The sequence below is a fragment of the Bombus flavifrons genome, chromosome 7, assembly GCF_040668555.2.
Source record: "Bombus flavifrons isolate JBK064 chromosome 7, iyBomFlav1_principal, whole genome shotgun sequence".
Classification (NCBI taxonomy): Eukaryota; Metazoa; Arthropoda; class Insecta; order Hymenoptera; family Apidae; genus Bombus; species Bombus flavifrons.
Genome location: NC_138448.1, coordinates 7,511,209 through 7,535,579, shown reverse-complemented (window position 1 = coordinate 7,535,579; position 24,371 = coordinate 7,511,209). Strand labels below are relative to the sequence as shown.

Below are 24,371 nucleotides of genomic sequence, written 5' to 3'. Positions count from 1 at the left end.
ATAAATAAAATACAAGAATATATAGTAATATAGTTAAATTATTATATATATATATTTAAGGCAATGAACAAGTCAAATTTATCTTTAATTCAAAGATATATTCAATAATTCACGAAGACATATTTATAAATACACAATTATAATTTTACTATGTCAACAGGTACTATGTACAATATTACAACTAAGATAATATTAAAAGAATATCATAACCTCTTTATAAACATTAATTTAATTTTCATAATTGTCATAAAAGAAATTTATTTTATTTCATAACATTCACATATTTTATCAATATTAAGGTTAGGGCAAATATATAACTGTAATAAGTACAATTCACGTAAAATAAATCTAAGAAAGGAATTTGTATTTACAGTAGTGCCACTTTAATAAGGACGCGATTGTACTTCCTTAACAACCACTGCTATTCCTAAGCCTTAGTAGTTCTTGGAACTAACTTCGTGCAACCGGCCTTACAATAGATGTAGTATTACAATATACAACAAATGTGTTTGGGTATGGGCATATCCATATCTTACTTACACTCAATAGAAAAGAGAGATGTTCAAAATTTCTTAGATATATGCCTCTCTCAACAACTGGCTAAGAAAGATTCTAATCCGTAACAAATTAATGAAGTACTATTATATACTAAATATTATGAAATAATTTAAAATAGTCCTAAAATATCATAGCAAATAAAATCACGATCTACAGCTTATATGAAAGTATTTTTCAAGAGGCTTGATTATAGATGGCTACTAGTTTTTAAGGGAAGGTCCTTGGCCTTACAGACGCAGAGGCGTCGAACATTCCTGAATGAATTTCCTTTTTGCAATGACGTCAGTGGTTGCCATCAGTCCATCGAGTCGCTTATAAGAAAAGCGCGATCTATGAAAGAGCGCTTGCGCTTTTCAAAATGACCTGGTGCGCGGCGCCGCTCATGGGCTTTCCAGTGGAGACTCGACGAAAGCTCCACTGTCTTTTCGTTCACAACTCAAGTTTCACTGTAACGAGACGAAATGCGACCGTGGTATCCATCCGCGGAGTATTTCTTCAAGAAAGTTAAACGCCTACGAGATCGTAAGGACATTTAACAAGAAGATATAGAGGGAAAAGACGAAGAAAAGCTCCGTCGCGGTATGTCCTGGTGCGCGATATATATGTATATATCGTGATCGAAATTTTGGAACAACGTGCGACGATATTCGGGGACTGAAAAGGAATTTACAGAGGTCCACGATGTGTTTTCTTTGCCGTTAGTTATTCGTCTATCTCTACGTGTACGAGCACTTTGTTTTTGATTGATCGATAAGCCGTGAATTAGGTCGTCCACGAGTCGCGCCCTGAACAGAAACATACGCATACAATTTGTGAACAGAAAGTTGAAAAAATATTCTAAATTTGGTGTTCGAAAACGAGCATCAATCGACGTGTTCGACGATATTATATGTCTTGAGCAACGTCGACGTATATGATGAAATTGCAGCTGCTTGTAATCGAAACGGATTACTGCTGGAGGAAAGCGTTGCTTAGGTAAGTACGTGAACGCGGATTTCCGAACAAGCTGCTTATGCTTTTAGTGCTTGTCACTAATGTTAAGCTTATTTAACTATATAATGTTTAAACATCAATGTCTTCTTATCGTGTTAGATAATTGTATTGTGTTATATTATATCCGTCATGATAAGAGATTTGTATTCAAACATTTAAAGTTAAGTCCAATGAATGACAAAAGGTACGATCAATTATTATATAGCAATATTAACGTTAATTATGTTAAAAACGGATATCGACTATCATTAATTTCTAAGTATAATAATTGTAAGGTTGAATTAGATTGGAAATCATTTAATTGTAAGTATTTTCTAATTAATATCTTTTAAAAAAAGATTCAATTTTTTGTTCATTTATTAAAAGCGTACATTTAAGATACATATTCATTTTATATTTTTATAGACTTTTATACAAAAATATTTATTATTATGTTTTTTAAATATAGATATTATAGCTTTAAAACAATTATTTGACAATTAATTTTGCGATGACATAGAAAATAAATGCATGAATAAGAAAATTTTTAAAATACATTTGAATATACCGCTAATACGCAAGTCGATAAAGTCAATGATTAACAACTGTTGGTAGTAAACTCCAATCGACTACAGGAATCGCCGCTATGCGCGTGTCGCTTTAAAGAATGTGATGGCTTGTACCAGAAGGAAAATGCAACAATGATTCAGAACGCTTTGGCTTTCTCGACCAGTTCTTCTCGTTTTACATTTTCACAGCCCTTTGGTTGACGCCATCTTCAATTTTTTTTTGTTTAAGTGTCAATTTTCTGGAACTGCATGGTACACAGTGGATCCCATAAAAACGTTGAGTGTGGGCAGTGAGTGTAATGAACGAACATCGTACAGCCGGTCATCTAAATTGAAATGATAAAGTGATCGCGATATGAGTTTGCGTCGTAGATCTAGTCTTCAACCATCCCTGAAAGATTGTGAACCAGAAAGGAGTCGTTAGCCATCCAAGTGTCCATGTAAAAGTTATTCACTTGAATTCTTCCCCTTTCAAGTATTGTTGGTTAGTTTACGTGTTATTTGATACATGTGTTTTTTTGCCTTTCTGTTGCACTCACGCGTGAACGCATTGTCCAATCCGAGGAAAGTCGAGACCCACGTTTGTTGGTTATGTTTTTTCTTACAATCGTTTGCCGTAAATCGCACGCTTCTGTAGCACGTTGCTCGTAGTGAAAGAAAAAAAAGATAAAACTGAAATCGTAAAGTAGTGTGTGCATACGTAGAAATAAAATGCACAAGTTAAGATTGCCTGTCAAGGTTGAATTGCCCAGTGCTTTAACAAGGTATGCAGATATTTGATCTACAGGTATCGATACTGTTTTTCTCAACGTTTACGTATTGTCGTAATAGATAAAACGAGTGTGTCTCGAACTTATACGTTTCCAGATTGTAAACAATCGTGTCGCGATGATGAACGCATTAAAAATTAATGATCTTTATTCTAATATTGTAACGTACGACACAATTTTGTTTCGAGTTCGCAGTATGTACTATCCTACTTATGTCTTCTCCAACACTTCAAAGTAGTTAGAGTAATTGTTCACTTTACATGTAAATACAGCATTGTCGTTATATAAAGTTGTAACAGTATGGAATGTAATATTTTTCAGACATATTGGTATCGATACAGTGTTGCTTAAGTTTATTAATGTTTCGAAATATTAATAATAATGTTTGTTCATGTTTGTAGCGATAAATATGCAAGTCATGCAAATTCAGAATTGTATCGTGCATGCTTTTCTTGTTGCTTTCGTCGGAATAAGTATGAAACCGTTACGTATACGTATACTGTATAGGATAGGATGCATTATTGTAGTATCAGCGTTCAGTGAATTGAAGAATTTAATGCATTTAACTCATCTTTATTAACTCATTAAAAGATAGCTATGTCATTTTCACTCATAATCCAACTATTTTTCTTATATATCATTATATTGTCACTTCAAGCATAATGATTTTTTATAAACAAACTTACTACCTTATCGATTGGATTCATTATCATCTGCTCCAATATACAATCAGGCAATCAGGCTTATATACGCTGTTTTTGATGAAGATAAGAAACAAATTATCTATTATTACTAATAGTAAGACGTAGCAGCACGTGTGGGCGAACACGTGATTTGATTATGTTTTTCCCCTAGATAGATGTTTCGTTCGAAAACTGGTCGATAACCGCCATAATATTAATTTCAAGCAATCGTGATGTGCTGTTACTTCTGTCACAAGACAGTTGATACATTAAAATTTTCTATTATGAAAAACGTTTAGGAATTTGTTATTTAGAGTTGTAACGGTTAACTCAGGAACTTCAATTGAAGTGAACCATAAAATTTATTTGCTTTATAACTGGATTTATAAAACTGTAATTTACAAAGTTTCTATATTGAGAGCAAATTCGAGAGCTCCATATATATAGGGCGCACGTGAGGAGACGTTAATTCCATTATCACTACAATTCAGTTTATATGTTCAAATATCTCTTGTGGTATTTCTTAAGTAATTTTTCTTCTATTTAGATTCTAAATCGAATATATTAATTCAATTTTTGTATTATTGTCAGATAATGTTCCATCTTTCCAGAAGAATGTTGAGCTGCGTAAACATTGGAAAATCGCAAGACATGAATATATATATTTATCTTGCAAAATTTTCTTATGGAAGAATGATAATCATATCTGGATTAAGCTGGTGCTTGTTCCTCTACTAATTGAGCTGCAGTTGTTGAGATGTTCACGGCGCCATTCTTATGGAAAGCAGCTGACCTTGGCAGTCATAAAACCTAATGCACGCTGCAGGGCTTTACCCGCCTCGATCTAACTCTCCTACCATCCAAGTCCTCGTTTCCTGTGATATGTCAAACTCGAACCTTTCGAGTAGTTTCTCTGTGGTCTTCGTTGGTGAAACATCAAGCATTTCATGTCTCCCATGTTCCGGGAAATCGCCTTAACCGCGGTTCATAATTACCGTGTTTCATGTAAGTCGATTGGTAGTTACAGTAGTTCTACGAAAGATATAATTCTACAATAGTTTTAGTGACAAAGAATTATAATTATTCGGCTTTACATTTTTAAGAGGATCTTGTACTATACATACCATGAGAACTATACCCAATATAACAGCTTGGTAGCTGAGGAGCCGGTAACAAGGTTAATAATCGCTTCCTAGTTTGTTTGTATAGTTTCTTACAAAATTTTCGGAAGTGCAACGAAAAGCTGGAAGTGAAGTGTTAAAAACAAAATGTGTTAAAAAAGCAGAACGGCAATTTTTGTTAGAATTGGCGTATCGTGCGTGGTGCGTTCTTCGAAGCAAGTGATCGATCGGTCTTGGTCCTCTGTCGAAGGGCGACGAGGTAAAGGCAAGATCCCTCTGAACCACCTGTGTATGTTCGAATGCGCGCGTGCGTGTTTGCTTCTCTGGGTACACGTGCACCTAACGGCTTGACCAGAGAACAGTACGAATCATTTGACTCTCAGTTGCTTACCTACGTTGCTACTTCTCGCAGTGTATTTTTGGCGTCCGTGCTTCTCACGAAACCTTGTACGGCCAATTCTGACTCTCACTTAATTAATGTAAATCAAAAATTGTACCGTGAGAAGTATTCGACGTTTAAATCTTGATTCTTCGATATGAATTTAGTTAGAGTCACTGTTATTGACGATATGTGTATGCCTAAACAGTGTAGATTTCCCAGAACGTTCTTGTTTATATATTTCTTTGAAAATAAAGTTATTTGAAGTACTGTCGGTAACGTGAATCGTGCAGGGACCTTCGAACCTGGCCGAGTAATGTAGTCGCAGTTACGTGATTCGGGTAGTTTTTGGTGTCGCACCTTTCACGAGACCTTGGTTCAGTCGATTCGGACTCCTTCGCTTAAAGCTGTGTTGCTGGACATTCGTCACGGAAATCATGACAGTCTTAAGGTGATCTCGTTCTTATTTGTGCAAGTGACAAATCAAGTTCTGTTAATGGTGTGGATTTACGTGAACGATTACCATTAAGTTTCGTCGAAAAGTTTCGAGACATCAAGTACGTAAAGTATCGTCAGTAACTTGTGTCAAAATTTACTTCTTTCATCTTCCTGAAACGGTGTAAATGTAATTATATATATATTTTCACGATCTTTGCCTTTCGTACACATATTTTCTTTTTTCGTTAATTTCACGATTAATGCATTCGACGAATGCCAACCTATTTACTGGCACTCCCTCAATGTTTACGCGTCAATGAAATTTCTGATCGTATACGAAACAGTAGTTTGTTCGATTCCCAAGTATTTTGGTTTATTAAGGAAACTAATCGTATCCATATTGAGCTGCACATAAGGATGTTATAGTATTACATTTAATAATGCGGTCGCTAGTCTACCATAATCACGTACCATAACGTATCTAGTGAGTTTCCCTCTCTTGTGGATATTGTGCCTATTTCGGTCTCTGTTTACGTCTTTCCTCTTTTTTCTTGCTTAATTATCAAGCTCTGTCGGTTAGTAGTATTATTTACGTAGCACACGAACATGAAACCGGTGCAAACTGTTATTTTGCTGGACATGTAAGTAGATAGAACTGCTGCTGGACAGATTTCGTTTCGCTTCTTTTTCTTTTTTGCATCGATACTGATGCATTTGCAATATGTACGTCCAATGAATTTTGATACGTATTATCAACAACATTTATTACTTATGCGTATTATCAGTGACTATTCGTCGACAGTCCTTCCTGAATGCATCGTTTTTTTTATGGATGTCTTTGCATACCAGCGAAGGACGTTTATTCATCGGTAACTTACGTAAGAAAGTAATTATTTTTTGTTTATAGTTAGATTTGTATGTGTTACGAAAACGTGTGTTTGAAAAATGAGGAATGATCGATAGAGGCGACACAATGCGTTAGTGTAACTTATTGGCAAGGTGTGACAAATATTCTAGTTGGCATATCGAAGTTCAAGCCAAAACAATGTCATTAACGATTAGAAATATATTTGATATAATTCAATTGTGTAATGCAAATTGGAAAAAAATATTCATATTGAAATACGACGTATTTTTGTATCACCACAAAATGTAAGTTTATAATATTACATCTTTATTACATATAGAGAAAAAAATTGAAAATATCACTTTTTGTTGACTTTTGCGCCATAACTTGTTTCTGCGTGTTTTGAAGTTTAGAGAGCGTCAAGGTGAAGTAAAGTTGAGTTTGTCCGAAAAGAACTATCGTTTACTTATTAGAAACGTTATAGTACTGTTTAGATAACTTAGAATATAACCGATATATAACCGATCATAAATTTGTTGTACTAGTTGGGGTTAGGTTGATACGATTCGCTCGGTTGTGAATTATTGGCATTGATTTATTTGTTCGTCTAACAATTGGTAGGACTCACTCTACACGATTTTTGCATTTGTCAGAAACAATGCTTCATACTTGAAACCGTGTCTATAGAATGAAATCGATACATACCTATAATATGCGGAAAATTGATGAAAAGTTGGGACCGTCGTTAGTACAGTACCATGTATATAGTGATTCACGACATATTTTATGAATATATTATGTATGTAACATGAAACATTTTCGAATTTTATTAACATTATAGTGACAATTGTCATGTTAATATTGGTGGAGTTTGAAATAAGTTTGATAATGTACATGAAAGTTACAAGATATATAATAGTAGATAGAGTACATATAATATTTCTCAGAGATCATAGGTATTTATGCAATCAATTATCCATTATATTAATAAGCCTCGATATTTAGCTAGGTCATTTGTAGCACTTATTATATATTTAAGGTGACTATTCATGCCGTATATTATATATTTAGTAAATGCGGTAAATACTTTGTAATTTTTATATACATTTTCAGATTAGTTTTAAATTTAACTATTATGATCATGGCAGTCGCGTCTCATTATATATAGTGTTAATGAAGTTTCAAAATGTTTTATACGATGCACATAATATGTACATAAAAGTTTTCTACAGTAAGTTAAATACTTTCGTGAGCCACTTTATATATGCCGCAGTAGCCTATATATATGCAAAATCATTAATCGTTTAAATTGTAGAGGTGTGTATGACACTGGTAAACAAGTATCAGGATAGTTTAACTAGTCTTAAGGAAGCAATTCGCGTGTACGGTGCTATCTGAATTTACGGCGTGCATTATTGAGCACTGAGTTAGGAATCGTTGAACCGATGATAAATGGTGAGGTCAAATACAATGTGATAGCGATAGCGTGATTAAAGTTATATCAGATTCTCTGAACGTAGACTGTTCGGTCACGTGATCGTGATTACTTGTTTCGATAAGAGACCACGCAATATCTGATACTTCGAAACAGATTAAAACTATTTTTAAATATAGGAAATATTAGGAGCCACAGGTTCACGGGAACTTGCGCATAAATAGTGACTAGAAAAGGTATTTGCATACCATTATATTTATTATAGCATTTACATAACAATTGTTTAGGTTAAAGTACATTGAATTTCATGTCATTAATACACTGAAAATAAAATATAAAACTTGATAAAAAGAAAAATATTTTGTTGGAAAAAATAGACTTCGATCTCTTCTTTTTTAAATTTCGTTGTAAATTGTGCACCTGTCGATTCATCGATCTGTTTGAGCCTGCAATAGAAAATTCGAATGTCAATTATTGTAGGTGGAACTGTGAATCAATTACTGGGAAAGAGGAAATGAGTCACAGATCGGGTGTGACGTAAATACATCTTTTACAATGAACTCCGAGTTTCCGCGCCGTACCGGAATCATTGTCGCGATGACGTTATTGTTGGATGCATTTTACATTCGTCATACTGCGTTCTCGCATCTGCTGAACTATTTTCTTATGATTAATGCACTGAGAAGTAGATGTATTGGACATATAGAACATTGAACTCGTTAAAAAATTCATTAACGTTTTAGAAAATTTTCTATTAATGTTTCGAAATTTTTATACTTTTAAGGAACGATTGTTTAACATTAGCGGCGAGATTAACGTGCTTACCAATTTTGTTTGATCATTATCACACATGAATCATTATTATCGCTAAAAGATTCAGTTAAAACAGTTGGTAATCTGGTTTTAATTGCCTTTAATATCTTCTGAACCGTTGATGATCTTATCGTTTCGAAACGGCTAGTCTATATATAAACTATAAATATAATATACATAAACTCTTCATTTTATTTAATATCGATTGATTAGTAGTTTGTTTGGAATTTTAGAATTCTTCGAATGTACTCGGAATATGTATATTATTTTACTATGCTTTCTGTGCGCGACTAGCTATTTGGACAATTACGACGGCGCCAAACGTCGACACGGCTGTTTTGTGATTGTGCACATGTTGCAGCTCAATATGGTGAATTGTTGCGTAATTGTATAAACTTCTGGATTTTTCTTGTCCAAGCCAGCTACGTCTGTGTCGTTCTAGAATTGCGGTGATCTGGAAATATGCAGCTGGATCAATACCTCTTATAGTATCTGCGTTGTACCTTATCGATTGTTGCTTACCTCGTTGGCTGCATCTTTCTTGATTTCACGCGACGTTACACCAATGTTGCTTAGGTATGTGGCAATTACCGAAGTCCAGATAATAATTGCAATCGCAAGTTTAAATCGGACATAAATGATCAGTAATGTAACCGATCATTTAGATAACACATACCTTTTATCGAGCCGTATAGGGGTTATTTATGTAACTTTAACATTAGATCAATGTCTGCTACAATCTGTTTTTCTATTGTTCACTTTTACTTTGTTGTTGACTACTATTTCAATTAAATCTTTCTTGTACTTAGTAATCATATAGGAAACTGTGAAAGATATATTTAAGTTGACAATTTATCGGTTATATATATTTAGGATTTCCCTAGTTACCTATAATATAAATATTTTTTTTCTTTTTTTAGAATTAAATGAGGATTTATATATCGATGGGAAGTTTTTGCTTATAAATTGATAGTTTTTCTTCATATTGTCTCTTTACATTTATCGAATGGCGCTAGGAAATTATATATGTGTCAGCCATCCCATCTTCAATATTACTCTGCAATATATTTTTATCGGGAGAAGTTATATAAAATTGCATTTCCACAATTTGTCGAAAGCATAAGCTAATTGTTTTACGACAGGTGATTCTTAATCTGTCATTATCGTGCCAAGTGAAAGCTATCTGACCTACTGTATACAATACTGTTCAGTTTTAATAAAAAATTAACAGAATAGCAAAAGATATCGAATTTTCTTTGAATATACAATTCCAAAACCAAAATACTTGTTAGAACTAGAAAGAAAAGGAATATCTCCGACCAATGGTGAAGGAACGTACATTGACTATATAATCGTTTAGCTAGACTATCGGTTCACGAAGACGGTTTTTAATCGGCTCATTGTATCGAGAAAACTTTACCTGGCAACGATAAGAAAATTAATTGCTCGTGGAAGAAGCCAGTTACCCTCGATGCATTCTGCTGTGCGTTGGAAAGCGCAACGATCGTTCGCGAAAGAGATCACGATAAATATTTATTCCGTCTTTCATTGTTACCATTCTCGAAGCGGCTCATTCCCTGAATTATTTTTCCAATTCGATCAACACCATTTAATTCGTTTTCTCTTCTGTCTTCTCTCGAAATTCTAATTTATCTGTACAAGTACACACATATATATAATTTTGGACTGGTTGGTCATCTTAATTTTTCTTGCTCGATTGAACGAAAAGATACATCGCCTGCATTTCGTGGAAAGCTTGATCGAAGTAATCGTTTGCTGTTATTTACATTATGTTTTATCGTTGTGCATTTTGCGATATGTTCGAGTTGATAAGCCCGATACCTATACAGGCGAATGGTTCGTTTATATCTTCTGTGCCACCGTCTGCATCACGACGATGTTGCGGATTATCAACGATTAAACCGTCAGTATTTCTATGGCCTACGAAAATATTACTTGCTACGGGTTTAAAGTTCTTAGCTCTGGTGATTAAATAACGTGTGAGTCGAGCGTTGGACGATGTTGAATCGCTTCAGCTTGCTCGATTGGGCTCGATCGAATTGTTCAACGAGCAGTCCATGTGCTGCAATTGCTTCGAAGGATGATGAACATGATGATGGAACGACATTTGATGGAACGAATCAGATTAGTCTGTTTTGCCTCATGGACGTTCATGAGAAAGCAGTTACGGGTAGAAGTAGAGGATTACTGGTTCGTCGGGAAAATGAGGCGGTGCATTCGAAAAGTTATTCGATAAGATGTGCAAATGATGTTCCATTTGGCATAGTGCTCGACGTTCGAAGGTAATTGAAATACACGTTAATATAGAATCTACGTAAAACATGGAAATATTTTTCTATTTTATAATTTTCTCAGTCACGCTGGTAGAATAGATGTCTTGACAACATTTTTTCTTCGTTTTCCATCACGTTCCGTTATTTTAACGAGTACTCTTTTTATCGGCTAGTTAGGCTGTTTGTCTTTCACGTGAAAATTTCACGACTTTTACTCCTCCGTGTGTTTTTGTCGACCATTCACGGTCGCAATCTCAAGGAAGCGCGTCAACGGGAGTCGTAAATTCCTGTTACGATTTTACAATCCACGCCACGATACTGATCGATACCCTATTTCGTTTAAGATAATAGAGGTAGTTGAATTAATTACAACGCTGAGGTAACAGGTTATAATGTACTCTTTATACCAACAACAATTGTAGACAAGATGATTACGCTCGTTGCGTATATATACATATTAATTAGATATATGTTGACTGAGTTAAAGTAGTGAACCCAGTGCAGAGATGTTGACTGTTCTGTAGTCGTAGATCCAGTAAAGTTCGGTAACGATGCTGTCGTAGAGAAAAACTCTTGCTGGGTGTTGGTCGTCCCACAATCGGTCGCTTGCAGGTGAAAATCTCGGGAAACATGGGAAACCCACGTTTCCCCACTTTTTACCTGATGGAGCAATAAGCATAAGGAACATTTTGACTCGAAGGTATTTTATACCACTTAATGGTCTTAATGGTTCGAATTGCTTAGTTTTACGACAGTTCCTTATGATTATTATGGTCCAACTAATTATGTTGACGTAGCAAGTGGGAGCCTCGACCGAAGGATAAATTCCGGACTACGCAAAGAGTCACCGGACGAAACACCGCGTTTAATTTCGGAATAAATACGATTATACAGTCTCATGGTTTATTAACCTGTTGCTAAAGTGTCTTTAATAGTCTATACACCTTGTTTGTATATAGCATCGAATCGATAGGAAATAACTGGTTACATCACTCGTTGTATCATCGTTGTCGTTGTATTTTACGAAGTCGGTGATAAATATTTCAAAAAGATTTGTGTGAAAAAATAATAGCGGCTTGACTCCTCGGGCTTCAATATCCGATAAGAGACAGTCATGCGCTAAGAATGCGGGTTTCCCCGGCATGTTGACGGTAAAAGTTGCTCGATACGGTATGGTTTCAATTTCGAGAATGTTCATATCGATTTGAAATCGACCAACGACGTGGAAAAAGGATAGAATGGAAAGCCTTGGGAACAATCGGCTCAAGCTATTTTGTTCGGCTTACCACGAAGAATTACGTGACCTTTCGTCGAAAACGCGAATTCTCTCCCGGAAGCATCGCCTGGTTTGTCATGTACGTGGATTTTTTAATGCAATCGGTCTTTTGATCTAACATGATAAATTGCTATTTCTACAGAGCATAGAATTATCTTTGATCACAAGTAAATAGATAGGATCAAGTGTTGACTGGTCTTGGATGTATTTTGGTTCTTTGGATCAAGGTGATGTTCAAGCTTGAGTAAATATAAATATACTTGGTTCGATATTTCGTAAATACCTTCATACATAGCTAAATATATTTGAAATATCATCTATCCATATAGTGTGGTGAATTTCCACGATACCCTCCCTGAATTTTCCACGATAGCGAGTTAGGTGATTGAAACTGAGCCAAATCCTGTTACTTGTGACTTCGTTTTCTATTCTATCGATATTTCTTGGAGAAACGTTTCGAAGAATTCGATATTAACGAGTGGCAAGCTTACGAGCTTTCTCGTAAGTATACTGCGGATGTTCATGCATCTGCAGGAAATTTAAAGATACATAAATATATATAACATCTAAAGTATAGTGCTATACAGTAAAGTACTCATTTTGACCTTTAACGGATGAAACGAATCCCTGTTCTACTCTTCTCTTCTTAGTTCTATTTTTTCAATTCAGTTCACAGTCTACTAGATAAACAAACTAATTCGGAAAAGCATCGAGTCTTGCTACGCGTAATTTTAGAAGCACTTGCATCGACTACTAAAATATCATCTTAAAAGCTGTGGTAGGACTGTTTAAAGCATCACCGTGTTGTAAATGGATTAATAAATTTGTGTTTACCCGGTCTGTGCTGAATCAAGAGATCCACGTTGTCCGACCGACCGGCCGGCCGGCTGGTTTGCTTCGATCTATTTTGCTCCTGCGATTTGCTAAATGCAATCATACGAATTCATCGGCTGACAGGTTTAACCCTAATACGAACTGCAAACTTGGGAAGCCTCCCATCGGCGGACAATAATTTCTTTGTCGTTCCCGCGCTCATCGTTAATTATAACCATGCGTCATCGTGTTATTCGCGGCATCTACTGATCGAACTATTGCTCTCGTTACGAGGTGATTAATTTAATTACTACAGGGAAATTAGTTGTTCGTGTGATTCGTTCTTATTCTTTTCTTCATTTCAATCCTTTGGAGATTAGTAGTACGATATGTACCAAGACAACTTTTAGGAAAATCGTTGGATTGCGATAATTCTTCTGGCATCATTCAGATTTATTGGCACATAGAATATCATTGTACGTAAATAGAACTTGCACTAAATTATTGATTAACCTATATTTTTTTAAAGCTTATTAAAGCTGATATTATTATATTACAGGGTTCTTTGTCAAAGGAAAAGTGTGTCATAAAAAGGTCGAAGCGGTATAATTTTGTTTGTTGCGATGTGTTTTGGCAATAATTTAGATTATAAGTAACCGTCATGAAAACAAGACGACATATTTCCGGTGATTTTTGTTTCAATATGTTTTCCGTTAGAACAAAGGTATCCCTTTTGTTTTGTAAAATTTTCGGACGCAGCATTACGAGATCGTCGAGATGATCGAAGGTCGCTCGAAGATCATGAGGGCCATAAAGATTATGTCATTGTTGTGTACCTGGCGCGTAAAATCTTCTGAAGGTTACGAAGATTACGCTGGTCATTATTAACATTCAAAGTCATCTGAGAAATTCATCAAAATTGTGTCTTTAATAGTCAAAGTATTTAACAGTTACGAATGGTGGTGGAAATCGTACTGTTATTAAAATCAAAAAAATGTTCATGCCGCAGTTAATTTCGGCATTTTCTTTAATTGTCCATTAAGATGTTAATCACCTAAGTCGTCGATAAAAGTTTGTAAGTTAAACAAAATTAATGAAACGCTAGAATGCTAAATATGTATTATCTTTCTCGGAAGAAACACTCGTAACCGATAGTTCGCATATTTAAAAGCAGTTATGACGGTAATCTTTTACATAATATTTTTAAAACACCGCGATCATCTTTTTCACGTAATCGTTTTTGAGCAATACGACTCTGAATGAACTAACGTGACGGCGATAACAGGAAATGTATACATGGTGTCTCGGCTAAACTTGACTAATCCTCTTACATTTTCGTCAGCCGATAAACAATGACTCGCCGTATAGCAGCGGGAACTAAATTTAAATACTTACGCACGCGGTAGGAAAATCGAAAGAACGTGCATGAAAGCACAGTAGACCTAACGCTGTGCAGCCTACAAAAAATAAATTCTCACGTTCTTGAAACGATACGGTAGATTGTATGAAGATTCGTATTTCTCTGCATAATTTAGAATCCCTGACGCATTTATCATTTTATTTGCTTGTTTATTCGACAAAACGGAAAATAGCATTTTCCGCGAGTTACACTTGCATGGCAGAAGTAGATTAATCGTCGAAGGACGGCAACAGTTGCGAGTACAGTCTGCGAGATGGAAATGGGGTCATTTATAATCTACATAATTTTGAAGTATGCTTTGTGTATACGGGACTTGAAACACCGGAAGTCAACGGAGTCAACTTATTCGGAATACTTTGTTATATTTCACTCGACGTGAGGCGAATCCCTTCTTCTTTTTTCTTTTTTAGACGTCCAAGATTTCTCCGTTGTAACCGGAACTGCACTGCGCACCGGTTTATATATCATCGTCCATAAATCGTGGTATAAGTGGAGTGAGGGAGATTCTATGGCTGAAAATAAGGCAAAAGCAGAGAATAACAGAATTGCATTGAAGGTTCTTTCGGAGAAAAATGCATTTGAAAGTCAATTGAATACACGTGTACACCTCATCGATAATTGGCGTTTGGAATTTGATTATAGATTGCGACTTCAAATATAAGGCTTATTTGCTATTAATATTTATCTAGTAATTGCTTTTTCGGTTTGTGAATACAATAAGAATAGGTGATGGTAACGAACCATCTATTCTAATATCAATAGTCAACATATCGAACAATCGATGACAAATAAGTTCTAACACTGTATAAACCATTTTATCTATACAAAAAGAAACATATATATAAACAGCGGCAGAAATAGTACACTGCGTGATATCAGTGATATAAGTCAAGTCCACGTGTATTATCAATTTCTTTTTAAACTGTGTATTCTTCGAAATTCATTCTGCTTGTGTTTTTAAACTGTTGGGAAAGAAGAAAGTGCAGAAAGTGTACAGAATCGATTGATCGGGCGCTAACTAAAATTTCGTTCTTAAAAAGGGAGTTCCATTGTATCTGCGCTACGAATTATCGCTCACCTCGTATATTAAGACGGCAGTCGGTTCCTCGGCGTAACGTGACATATTTTTCACTACTCGCGAGTTGATGTAATTTATGCGAACGGTCGACAACGGAGGCAAAAAATGACCCAGTTTCCGACGAGCTTCGATACAGGCATTCGAGCAGGAAGCAATCGAGGAGATCCCGGTCGAGCATCCTTGTCGGTGTTTTTAGTCTTTCGATCGCTAAGAGCAGTTTGAGCGAGAAACTAAAAAGGAAGAAGGAGAAAAAAAGTTGGGAACGCTTTGAATCGGAACGCAACGCCCACGATCGCGAAACAGAAATGAATTGACGCATGCTTTTTCGCGTGTTGCTCGATCAAGAATATTTCTATCCACGCTTAGTAACCAGTTATTCGGAGCGGCCTTCGCGAAAACCAAGGTGCCATTCGTGAAAGAGAACGCGATAGGAACGAGCAAGGATATCGAGATTAATTCAACAAGATTCGATGTCGAGGTAGACCTGTTCGTTCTTTCATTCGATCTCAACATGGATGTCTTGTAGATCATTGAGATTTTTTGGACGTGACTCATATACAAGTTAAGTTGATCGAGACCTATGGATTTGTGGAATCCTGAAAGCATTTATGTCGTAAAACTATGGAGAAAGAAAGCACTTGTTATGCGATCAATATTGAACTTTCGCAGCGTACTACGTTTACTATTTACAGAAATTCCGGATATTCGCAACTATTCAAAGTTACCTACGAAGAATCTCATTTTATACCATTTTTCAGTGATTGTTTCTGTAGTTAAACATTCACTTGTATATTACTCATTCACTTAAATTGATTTCGACCATCGCGTACTCGACATTTTGAACTTACCAGTTTTTGTCGCTGTCGTAAAAAAATATTCTAAATTCTAAATGAACGCGCGAGTCATTTCACGTCGTTTTTCTTTTTTTGTATCCAACGCTATCTAAGAAAATTTATGCGATCGGAAGTTCCAAAGATAAAGTGGAAGGGTTTCAATATCTACCTAGGTTGGAGTGGCTATTCAAGAAATGATAAATGGGATGGATGGAGATTCGAATCTAGGTCCAATAATTTTCTAGATTCCTCTTTATCTCATGCCAGATCTTCCGATAGGGAATACGAAGATAAAGTGGAGATTATCGCGAGTAGCATGAGGCACTCGTGGCGAATGTTACGAGAGGTTTGGTTGCCACGTGGTGAAGCAACTCGTCGATAGAGTAACTCCAGTTGGGTCAAAAGGGTCGTTGGTTTGGAACGACGTGACGTCGTAAAGGTCTCATTTGGGCGCTTATCGGGTTACGGAGGTTAAGTCCTGAGTTCCTCTGCGAACGGTCACATAAAAGTCGGGATATTGTTTCTGGAATTTCTCCTTCTTCGTGCCTCTAGAGGACGTTGTTAATAAATTGCCGCCTACAATCATAATTGTCGTTAATTTCACAAGCGTAGTAAAAAAAGATTTTATCGATGTTACAAACGACCAATCACTAAGAGTAATTTGACGAATCAGTAAGATAAAAAATAATGTACCATTTGAACGTTTACCGAGACTCTAGAGATTCTCACAAATTCGCAGGAAGTTGCATAAACGTTGGTTGTTAGCTGGTATTACTTCTTATGGACGTGCACACTGAAAATAATATTCCATGATAATTCAGTTGCTATTTTGGCATTGATACGTAATTTCTCGTCTTATCAAACGGTATAAAGTACCGCTGGCTTTCATGTCGTTCGAACAGCCATCGAATTATCTGCGCAGGATTTATCGCTTTATTCAGCGCGCAGAACGCGAGATCCGCCTACAAGAAATCACCTTATCGGTCGGTGCCACCCACGGATCAGCTTTTCTTCGTTCGCATCGTTTTACGCCTCGTCACGAACAGCAAAGGATCTTTCGGTCGCAGAAAAAGATGAGAAAAAGTGAGTCATCAGGAGGGATAGCATTTTCGAACGAGTTCTCGCCTTTTCGAAAGATAAATCAGTAATTAACTATGATTCACATTACTTGTCGACGAGTAGAATCTCCTGGCTTGGAGTTAATTAAACTCGAATTATCAGATAATAGATCCGTCTTGAAATAATTTTCGGAAGAATTTACTACCGAGTCGAACGATTAACGTTGGAAATTATAAATCAGCGTAACGTTAAAATCGATAAACGAAGAAAGTTAAATTGCCTGAGAAATTTGAACATACCTCCTGTCTCATTCTTTCATTTTATACTCCCTTCTTATTTCGTATTACGATGTGTTATTCTTCTGCATACAGTGACTCACGAAATGTTTGAACGATGTATTGTGTGTATTATACAAAACATGTCGACATTTCATTAGTACTATCATGATTATACTGACAGAATTTAAAATCAACCTGGAAGCGTATATGAAACTTAGAAAACATTTACTGCTAATATATACTTGTTAAAAAAATGGATATAAATCCATAAAACAATGGTCGTATTAAATATCAAGGCTCATCAATGTTGTACGTACTATGTTTCTAACAAATATCTTATAACTCTTATACATTTTCATGGAACATTTCCTTGACTCTTCAATCTTCAAACTCAACATTTTTGTTTGGTTCTTTATCATTATGACCATGATAGTCTTATCATATCGTACGGTATACAACATCAAATTGTGCTAAATTTTAACAATATAAAAATGATAACCCTATTGACACTTCAAATACTTCGATAGAAACGTGATATCGCGTCATAAATCAAAAAATGTTTGTTATACAACGCACATAATATATTCGGAAAGGTTTCTACGAGTATGCAAGTACATATATACCTTCATGAGCCACTGTATTCCTCTAACAAATTGCTATGTTATGTTACTAACGATTAACATTTCCGTCCATCATCACGGACGCTAAGTACTATCAGCGGAACGTCTTTGCACTTCCCGCAAACTTCCTGTCCGGATATCTGGTTGGCCTCGCCCATCCCAGGATTTCAAAGCCTGGTTGGCTCGGTTGCTTTTAAAGCAAGCCACGTCGACACGTATCCTTAACACGATAACCTTTTACTCCAGCAGCGCGATGATAACTAAAAGTAGAACGTTATACCGGCTGCATCGTACAGCGTCAAACGATCCGGTTAAACGCGGGCTTCTCGAACATTTTATCGAGCGACGCAGACAAAACAGCTTGCCCTGATTTTTTGCTTATAAAGAGCAAGCTACGAATTTACTTGGTAGGTGACAAGATTGTTAAAAAGTAGGTAGGAAGCTGTGACAGAGATGTCTAGCCTGATCGAATAGTTGGCAAAGAAAAAGTTTCCTATATAGGACGGTTTGGAATTCAGTGTACAAGCTGTCTATAAATAATCGTGGTTCATCTGCATTTAGATTGATACTGATCGTTCTCCGTGGCGCCATTAAATTGTTCAGTTGTTCAGCGGTTTTCACGAAGCCCCACAGGCGAGTACACGTCTGCCTTCGATTAGAAAATCTCGAGCCGGAGCTTCATTTCGGTTCTCTGAAAGATAAAGAATATATTAATAACGCATAACCGATAAGTACACCAGGTTTCTGTAGATAAGTGCAGTTTAAAACAATGCAATTTTGTTGAACAAAGGCAATAAGATTTTCTGACGAAATGGTATAGTATCGCAGTCTAAAAATAAATCTTTATTGTGTACTATTTTTATGCTATTTCTAGCGTATAGAATAAGAGAAAGAGAAGACAACGCGTTATTTAAGAAATATTTCACGGTCAAAAAAACCGAAAATTGAAAGAAAACATTCTCGACTTACCATAAACAATCTCGAAGAACTTCACGATCTCAAGGAGTCACCAATTTAATGGTAGTTAATCGTTTACGATGTTACGTAATATAATTGTCGATCGAAAAATTCCATACTATCGTTTGCTGTAACCTTACCTTTCAACTTAGAGACTGACATAGAAAGAAACTAAACCAGAAAGAGGAAACCTTTGTATCTCTGCCAAGATTTGCTGGTTTCCTTTCGAAAAATAAAGATAATTGAATCGTTCGTGGAATCCTTCGACTCCTCGTGAAAGAGCTTTCAGTAAATCGGCACGTGGAACGACAAGCAATTGCAATGATACTTGCGTTTTCTGTTCGCAGGATGGTATTGGACCCCAAGGTCACGAGTCTGCACAGTGATTACGGAAGCTTCGATCGACCATTGGGCGCCGGAGAGGGCCACGAGAGGGACGTCGAGGCGACGGTTGATGGAAGTAGCAACGGAATGGCACAATCGAGTGACGTTTATCAACGGCAGCCATTATTACCTGGTGCACCGACCAAGGGCAAGGATAAGTGGTCCGGGGTGGCATCTGGTTCCGACTATTACGTGGATGACGAGGACGAGAAGATCGACAGTCTTAGCCGGCATCCTGGCATACCAAATGGCTCTGGAAATGGTGTCGTTAAGCTCGACATACCCGCGCCTCTTCGGGAAGAGCCCCGTTTTCCTAAAGAGAAGTGGAAAACGTTTCTTGGTAAGGATAAACTCGGAACCTTTCCTATACTTCCCATTTACATAATCTGGTACACGTGTCGAACATATGTCTTGAGGTACAATATTAATCCTTTTGAGAAAGAAGGTCACTGTTCTTCTAGGAGTATCGTTCACAATAGCATCAGGCGTGTAGAGATTCTTCATAACGATCCAGAAGAGTTGTCGTGAAGAACACTTGTTAACTTGGAAGATGATTTAAGGCCTCTATAGCCATGAAGATACGATTTTACGTCCACTATGAAATTGCAAGAGTTTCTTATGCGAGGAAAACGCCGTCGTTATACTGCAGACCAACGTTCAATCTAGCGATATCTGTCACGTGACAAAATTTTGATTAGATACTGTGAGGATGATAAGCAACTTCAAACAGAATACTGTGCTCCAACAAGTTATGTAAAGAGAAGAGCTGAGAAAAACTTCTCCTGTAATTTCGTCGGCAATGAACTCTCTTTAGGGCTGGGTCTCCTCTCCTGTATGTACGCTTCATTCACACGACGGGGTGTCCGTGGAGATCGAGATCGAGGTCGCTACGTGGCCTGGTATTTCGATGCAGATCTGCTCGGACGCTGCTCTAATGCAGAGTCATGCCCGATCATGTGTTCTTGAACGATGAATCCAAAACGATGGAGTCATTAGAACGGACTACCTTCGGTGTCCGTTAAGTTCGTTCTGCTTCTGAACTAGATCGTTGCGTGACAAGATTCTTCAACCGTATTATCATGCACACGTTTCTTGTTATCGATGTGACGATTGGTGAAAGCATTATTCGTAAACGTGTTTTGTTTTACTTATTATCGTTAATAACTTGATTAATAATTTATCTTTGCTTTTAAGGGGTTAAGGATAAATATATGATTTATCTCATAGAATGTTTCAAGTTTATATGTAGGATCAAGCAAACTTTGCTAAGTTTAACTTAAGTGATTTCTACATATGAAGATACATGTTATGGATGTAGAGAAAGTTTGGATTCAATTTGAGAAATGGTCATTAGAATGCATGTCTTAATACATCACCCGGTATGTTAATGAATGATGCAGATCCATTTCTTCGTCGTCCTCTGTAACTTATTGGGAGACTAAATTGTAAACTGTTCCATGAATGTTTGCGGATGTAGGAAACGAGTTTGAGGGTGGACTTCGAAAAGCTTTTCCCTTGTTGGTAGGAAGCCAGAGCACCAGCTGAATTTTGGCACTGTGCCACTTCCTCTGAATGTGTGTTATTGTTGTACGAGGTTTCACGACGCAGCTTTTGATTAATATACCCAGTGCACCAAGATAAGTGGTCTTCGAAATAACGTTATAATTAATAGTTTCTTACGATGATAGAAGATTTGTCTCGTTTTCTCGTTTTCTTAACAAAATGCATGTTTGCCTGCTTCCTTCGTCGTAAAATAAGACGGCGAGCTAGGTAATTTAATGCAAAGAGTCATTTTAATAATCTATAGAATATTTAATTTCATTCTCAGAGACCTTCCATAATAAGGGCGGAAAGCTTTAATAATGAACCATCTTTTATAACTGCTCGATTGTAAATTATTATAATGTCACTTCATACGAGGTTGTTGAATCTTTTATTTTAAAAAAATCAATCAAACAAATTGATCTTGAAATTAACTTTGAAATTAACTCAGAAAAAGTGTACAAATTTGTATAAATTCTTGATACACCCAGTATATGGTGCATCTGGTAAGCATGGGCTCGCGTTTTACTTTTGGAGTATATTGTTATTCGTTGTATCAAAGTAGAAAAGAGTATTCTCCAGAAAAGCGGCAGGCAGAGAGAGAGTTGTCGGCTAGAAATTTCGGAACAAGAGAAGCATAGGCGCGTAAAGTGGAATAGCTGTACGTTCACCGACAGAAAGAAGGATAAATTGCGCCACGATGACTGTTACCTCCGTACTGCATCGTGCGCACACGATATACGACTAACTGCGGTGACCCGCATGCTTGAATCACCGGTTTATTTTCAACCGACTGATATACATGTTGGCTACTATTGTTTGGAAGCTAAACGATGCACTATTGTATAGTTTTCTGGAATGTTGTTATGTATTAGTTACGTCAATGATTAAAGGCAAATGATCGATTTGTCATCGATAGATGATTGGATTATCTGGAAAATAATTTGAAAAAATATACATATGCTACTAAAAGCTATGTACATATTGATATGATAAGTATTATGATATAAGCAAATTATAAAATTGTTTTTATGATTCATGATCACGTGGTAAGATCAGAGTATTTGCTTAGTCTTAAATACAATCCTTATATTTTTCTATTTCTGAGATATAATATTTGTTTTTAAAGTAAGTCTGATGAATTATAGCTTAAGAACGTTCAAAGTTATTTTATTGTGCTTTCAAAGTTACTATAAATTTTTAAAATGAATAATTCGCACTCCAATTGATCTCAAGTTATCGCTGATAAGGTTTCTTCTTCAATTCGCTTGTTTATTTAGAAATTTGAAATTTTTTGTTCTAATGAAAATGTAATTGGTGTTACAGCATTTCTGTTCATGGTCGTGAACTTCATATTGACTACTGCGTCCCTTGCAATGGTGCACGAACGAGTCCCTGATCGAAATACATACGGGCCGCTCCCGGATGTAGTGTTGGACAATGTTGCCGCTCAGGATTGGGCCCTTAACGTGTCGGAAGTTTTAATTATGATAATGTCCAACTCAGCGATGGTTTTTATTATTTTTCATAAACATAGGTATGTATTGTACACGAATATCAATGAAACCGATACGTGTAAATTAAAGTTTTTGCTCGACAGGCTTGGGTCAGAAATAGGACACAAGTAATTTTAGTATTAATATACTGCAACAGTTTTTAGATGGTTATCCTTTTAGCTTTATCTCAAATTTCCAAGATCTATTTCATTTTCTTAATTTCATCTTAAATTAAGCTAAAAAGATACCATTAAATTTTCGAATTTTTGGATATTATTATAGGCGATATTTAAAATTACTTTTATTTTACAAAATTTTATGTTGATTCTTCTAGGTTTATCGTTGTTAGGCGAATATTTCTCTTGATGGGACTGTTGTACATGATGAGGAGTATCACAATGTACGTGACGGTACTGCCTGTCGCCAGCAAAACGTATTTCTGCAGTCCTAAAGCAAACAATACGAGTCCACTCCTCGTTATAAAAAGGGTTTTGCAGCTCATTTCTGGCTTCGGCTTGTCTATAAATGGCAAGCACACTTACTGCGGGGACTACATTTACAGCGGTCATACAGTCGTGCTTGTACTTAGTTACCTGATTATAAAGGAGTGTAAGTATTTTCTCTACGTTATGGAGACATTTATGTTTTGTTAAAATGTGCTAGGTATTTATCTAGAAAAAGAAGAAGTATGAAGAAGTATTATCTAGAATCTAGAAGAATGTTTAAAAATGCAGATTCTCCAAGAAGGTGTCAACCAATTCATTGGCTTGCGGGCATTACTGTTTTTGTTGGGGTAATTATGGTCTTGGTGGCTCACGGACATTATACCGTGGACGTCCTCATAGCATACTACGTAACTACACGCTTATGGTATATCTATCATACGTTAGCTAATAATTCGCATCTTAAGGTAAGTTGTATTGTTTTGTTGAATTCTCTCTACTTTTATGTTAGAAAAAAAGTAAAGAAAAGAAATAGACAAAGATAATGTATTCTGAAAACTGAAGAACATATTGAAATGTATTTACAGCAATATGAACCAAACAACTTTTTGGCTCGACTCTGGTGGTTCCCTATTTTTAAATATTTCGAGAAAAACGTGGGCGGCACGGTGCCACGACAATACGACTGGCCTTTACCCTGGCCTCGACGATTCCTTGCCAAGCACCCTAATCGGGACAGTTAATGTCTGTCTTTGATTTCGCGATAGAGGCTGTCAAACAACGGAGTTACTTTGTTGTAATTTGTATATATATAAACATATATGTATACGTATCTAGGCTTACAAAAATGTGAAGATAAAGCTTTACTAGAGAGTGGTGCGAGAGATGTGTGTGCAAGTTCTTGTCATTGTAGATGAGTATATTTGCTCTTTTGAGACTTGACGAAAACTTGCGGTGTTCACTTCCTTAAAAAAAGCAAAACTGACAGCAACAAAGAAACAAAAAACTGTAAAACATGAACGATAGTGAAAACAGATGCTTGTACCGTCATGTTCGTTATCGTCCAATCGCAAAACCTATTTTTTTTTTCTTGATTTTGATACGACTTATACATACATTGTAAGAGGCTAGATAAACGATAGATCGAGATATTTAGTCTCATGATGAATTCACGTAGAGGGAGGTATTCGAGAGTTACCAACAAATTAGTGTATAAAATAAAATGCTAGATATCTCTATTTTCAGATACTCCGAATGTGAAATACTTAGATGTAAAAAGAAAAAAGAAGGAAA

General features: G+C 36.2%; 1 protein-coding gene and 2 long non-coding RNA genes across 14 annotated transcripts; 1 reads left to right on the top strand and 2 right to left on the bottom strand.

The window, feature by feature from the left end:
* Positions 1 to 935: 935 nt before the first annotated feature.
* On the top strand, positions 936 to 24,366 carry LOC138181951 (phosphatidylcholine:ceramide cholinephosphotransferase 2). Of its 11 annotated transcripts, XM_069117365.1 has the most exons (7): positions 5,469 to 5,609; positions 19,131 to 19,276; positions 19,561 to 19,937; positions 22,466 to 22,676; positions 22,970 to 23,244; positions 23,370 to 23,545; positions 23,666 to 24,366. In XM_069117365.1, the coding sequence occupies exons 3-7, from the start codon at positions 19,562 to 19,564 to the stop codon at positions 23,819 to 23,821; spliced, it is 1,194 nt and encodes a 397-aa protein (XP_068973466.1). In that variant the 5' UTR covers positions 5,469 to 5,609; positions 19,131 to 19,276; position 19,561; the 3' UTR covers positions 23,822 to 24,366. The 11 variants fall into 11 exon arrangements, with proteins under 11 accessions (XP_068973459.1, XP_068973463.1, XP_068973467.1 ...); XM_069117358.1 differs by lacking the exons at positions 5,469 to 5,609; positions 19,131 to 19,276 and adding an exon at positions 936 to 1,533; XM_069117362.1 differs by lacking the exons at positions 5,469 to 5,609; positions 19,131 to 19,276 and adding an exon at positions 2,226 to 2,539.
* LOC138181953 (uncharacterized) lies at positions 3,896 to 6,488 on the bottom strand. Of its 2 annotated transcripts, XR_011173659.1 has the most exons (4): positions 6,365 to 6,488; positions 5,962 to 6,326; positions 4,677 to 5,661; positions 3,896 to 4,584 (listed from the first exon to the last, which is right to left on the bottom strand). It is a non-coding gene; the product is annotated as an uncharacterized LOC138181953 (long non-coding RNA). The 2 variants fall into 2 exon arrangements; XR_011173658.1 differs by having other exon boundaries at positions 4,677 to 6,326.
* Positions 16,408 to 19,564, bottom strand: LOC138181954 (uncharacterized). Its single transcript, XR_011173660.1, has 3 exons — positions 19,226 to 19,564; positions 17,658 to 18,947; positions 16,408 to 17,424 (listed from the first exon to the last, which is right to left on the bottom strand). It is a non-coding gene; the product is annotated as an uncharacterized LOC138181954 (long non-coding RNA).
* Positions 24,367 to 24,371: the final 5 nt, after the last annotated feature.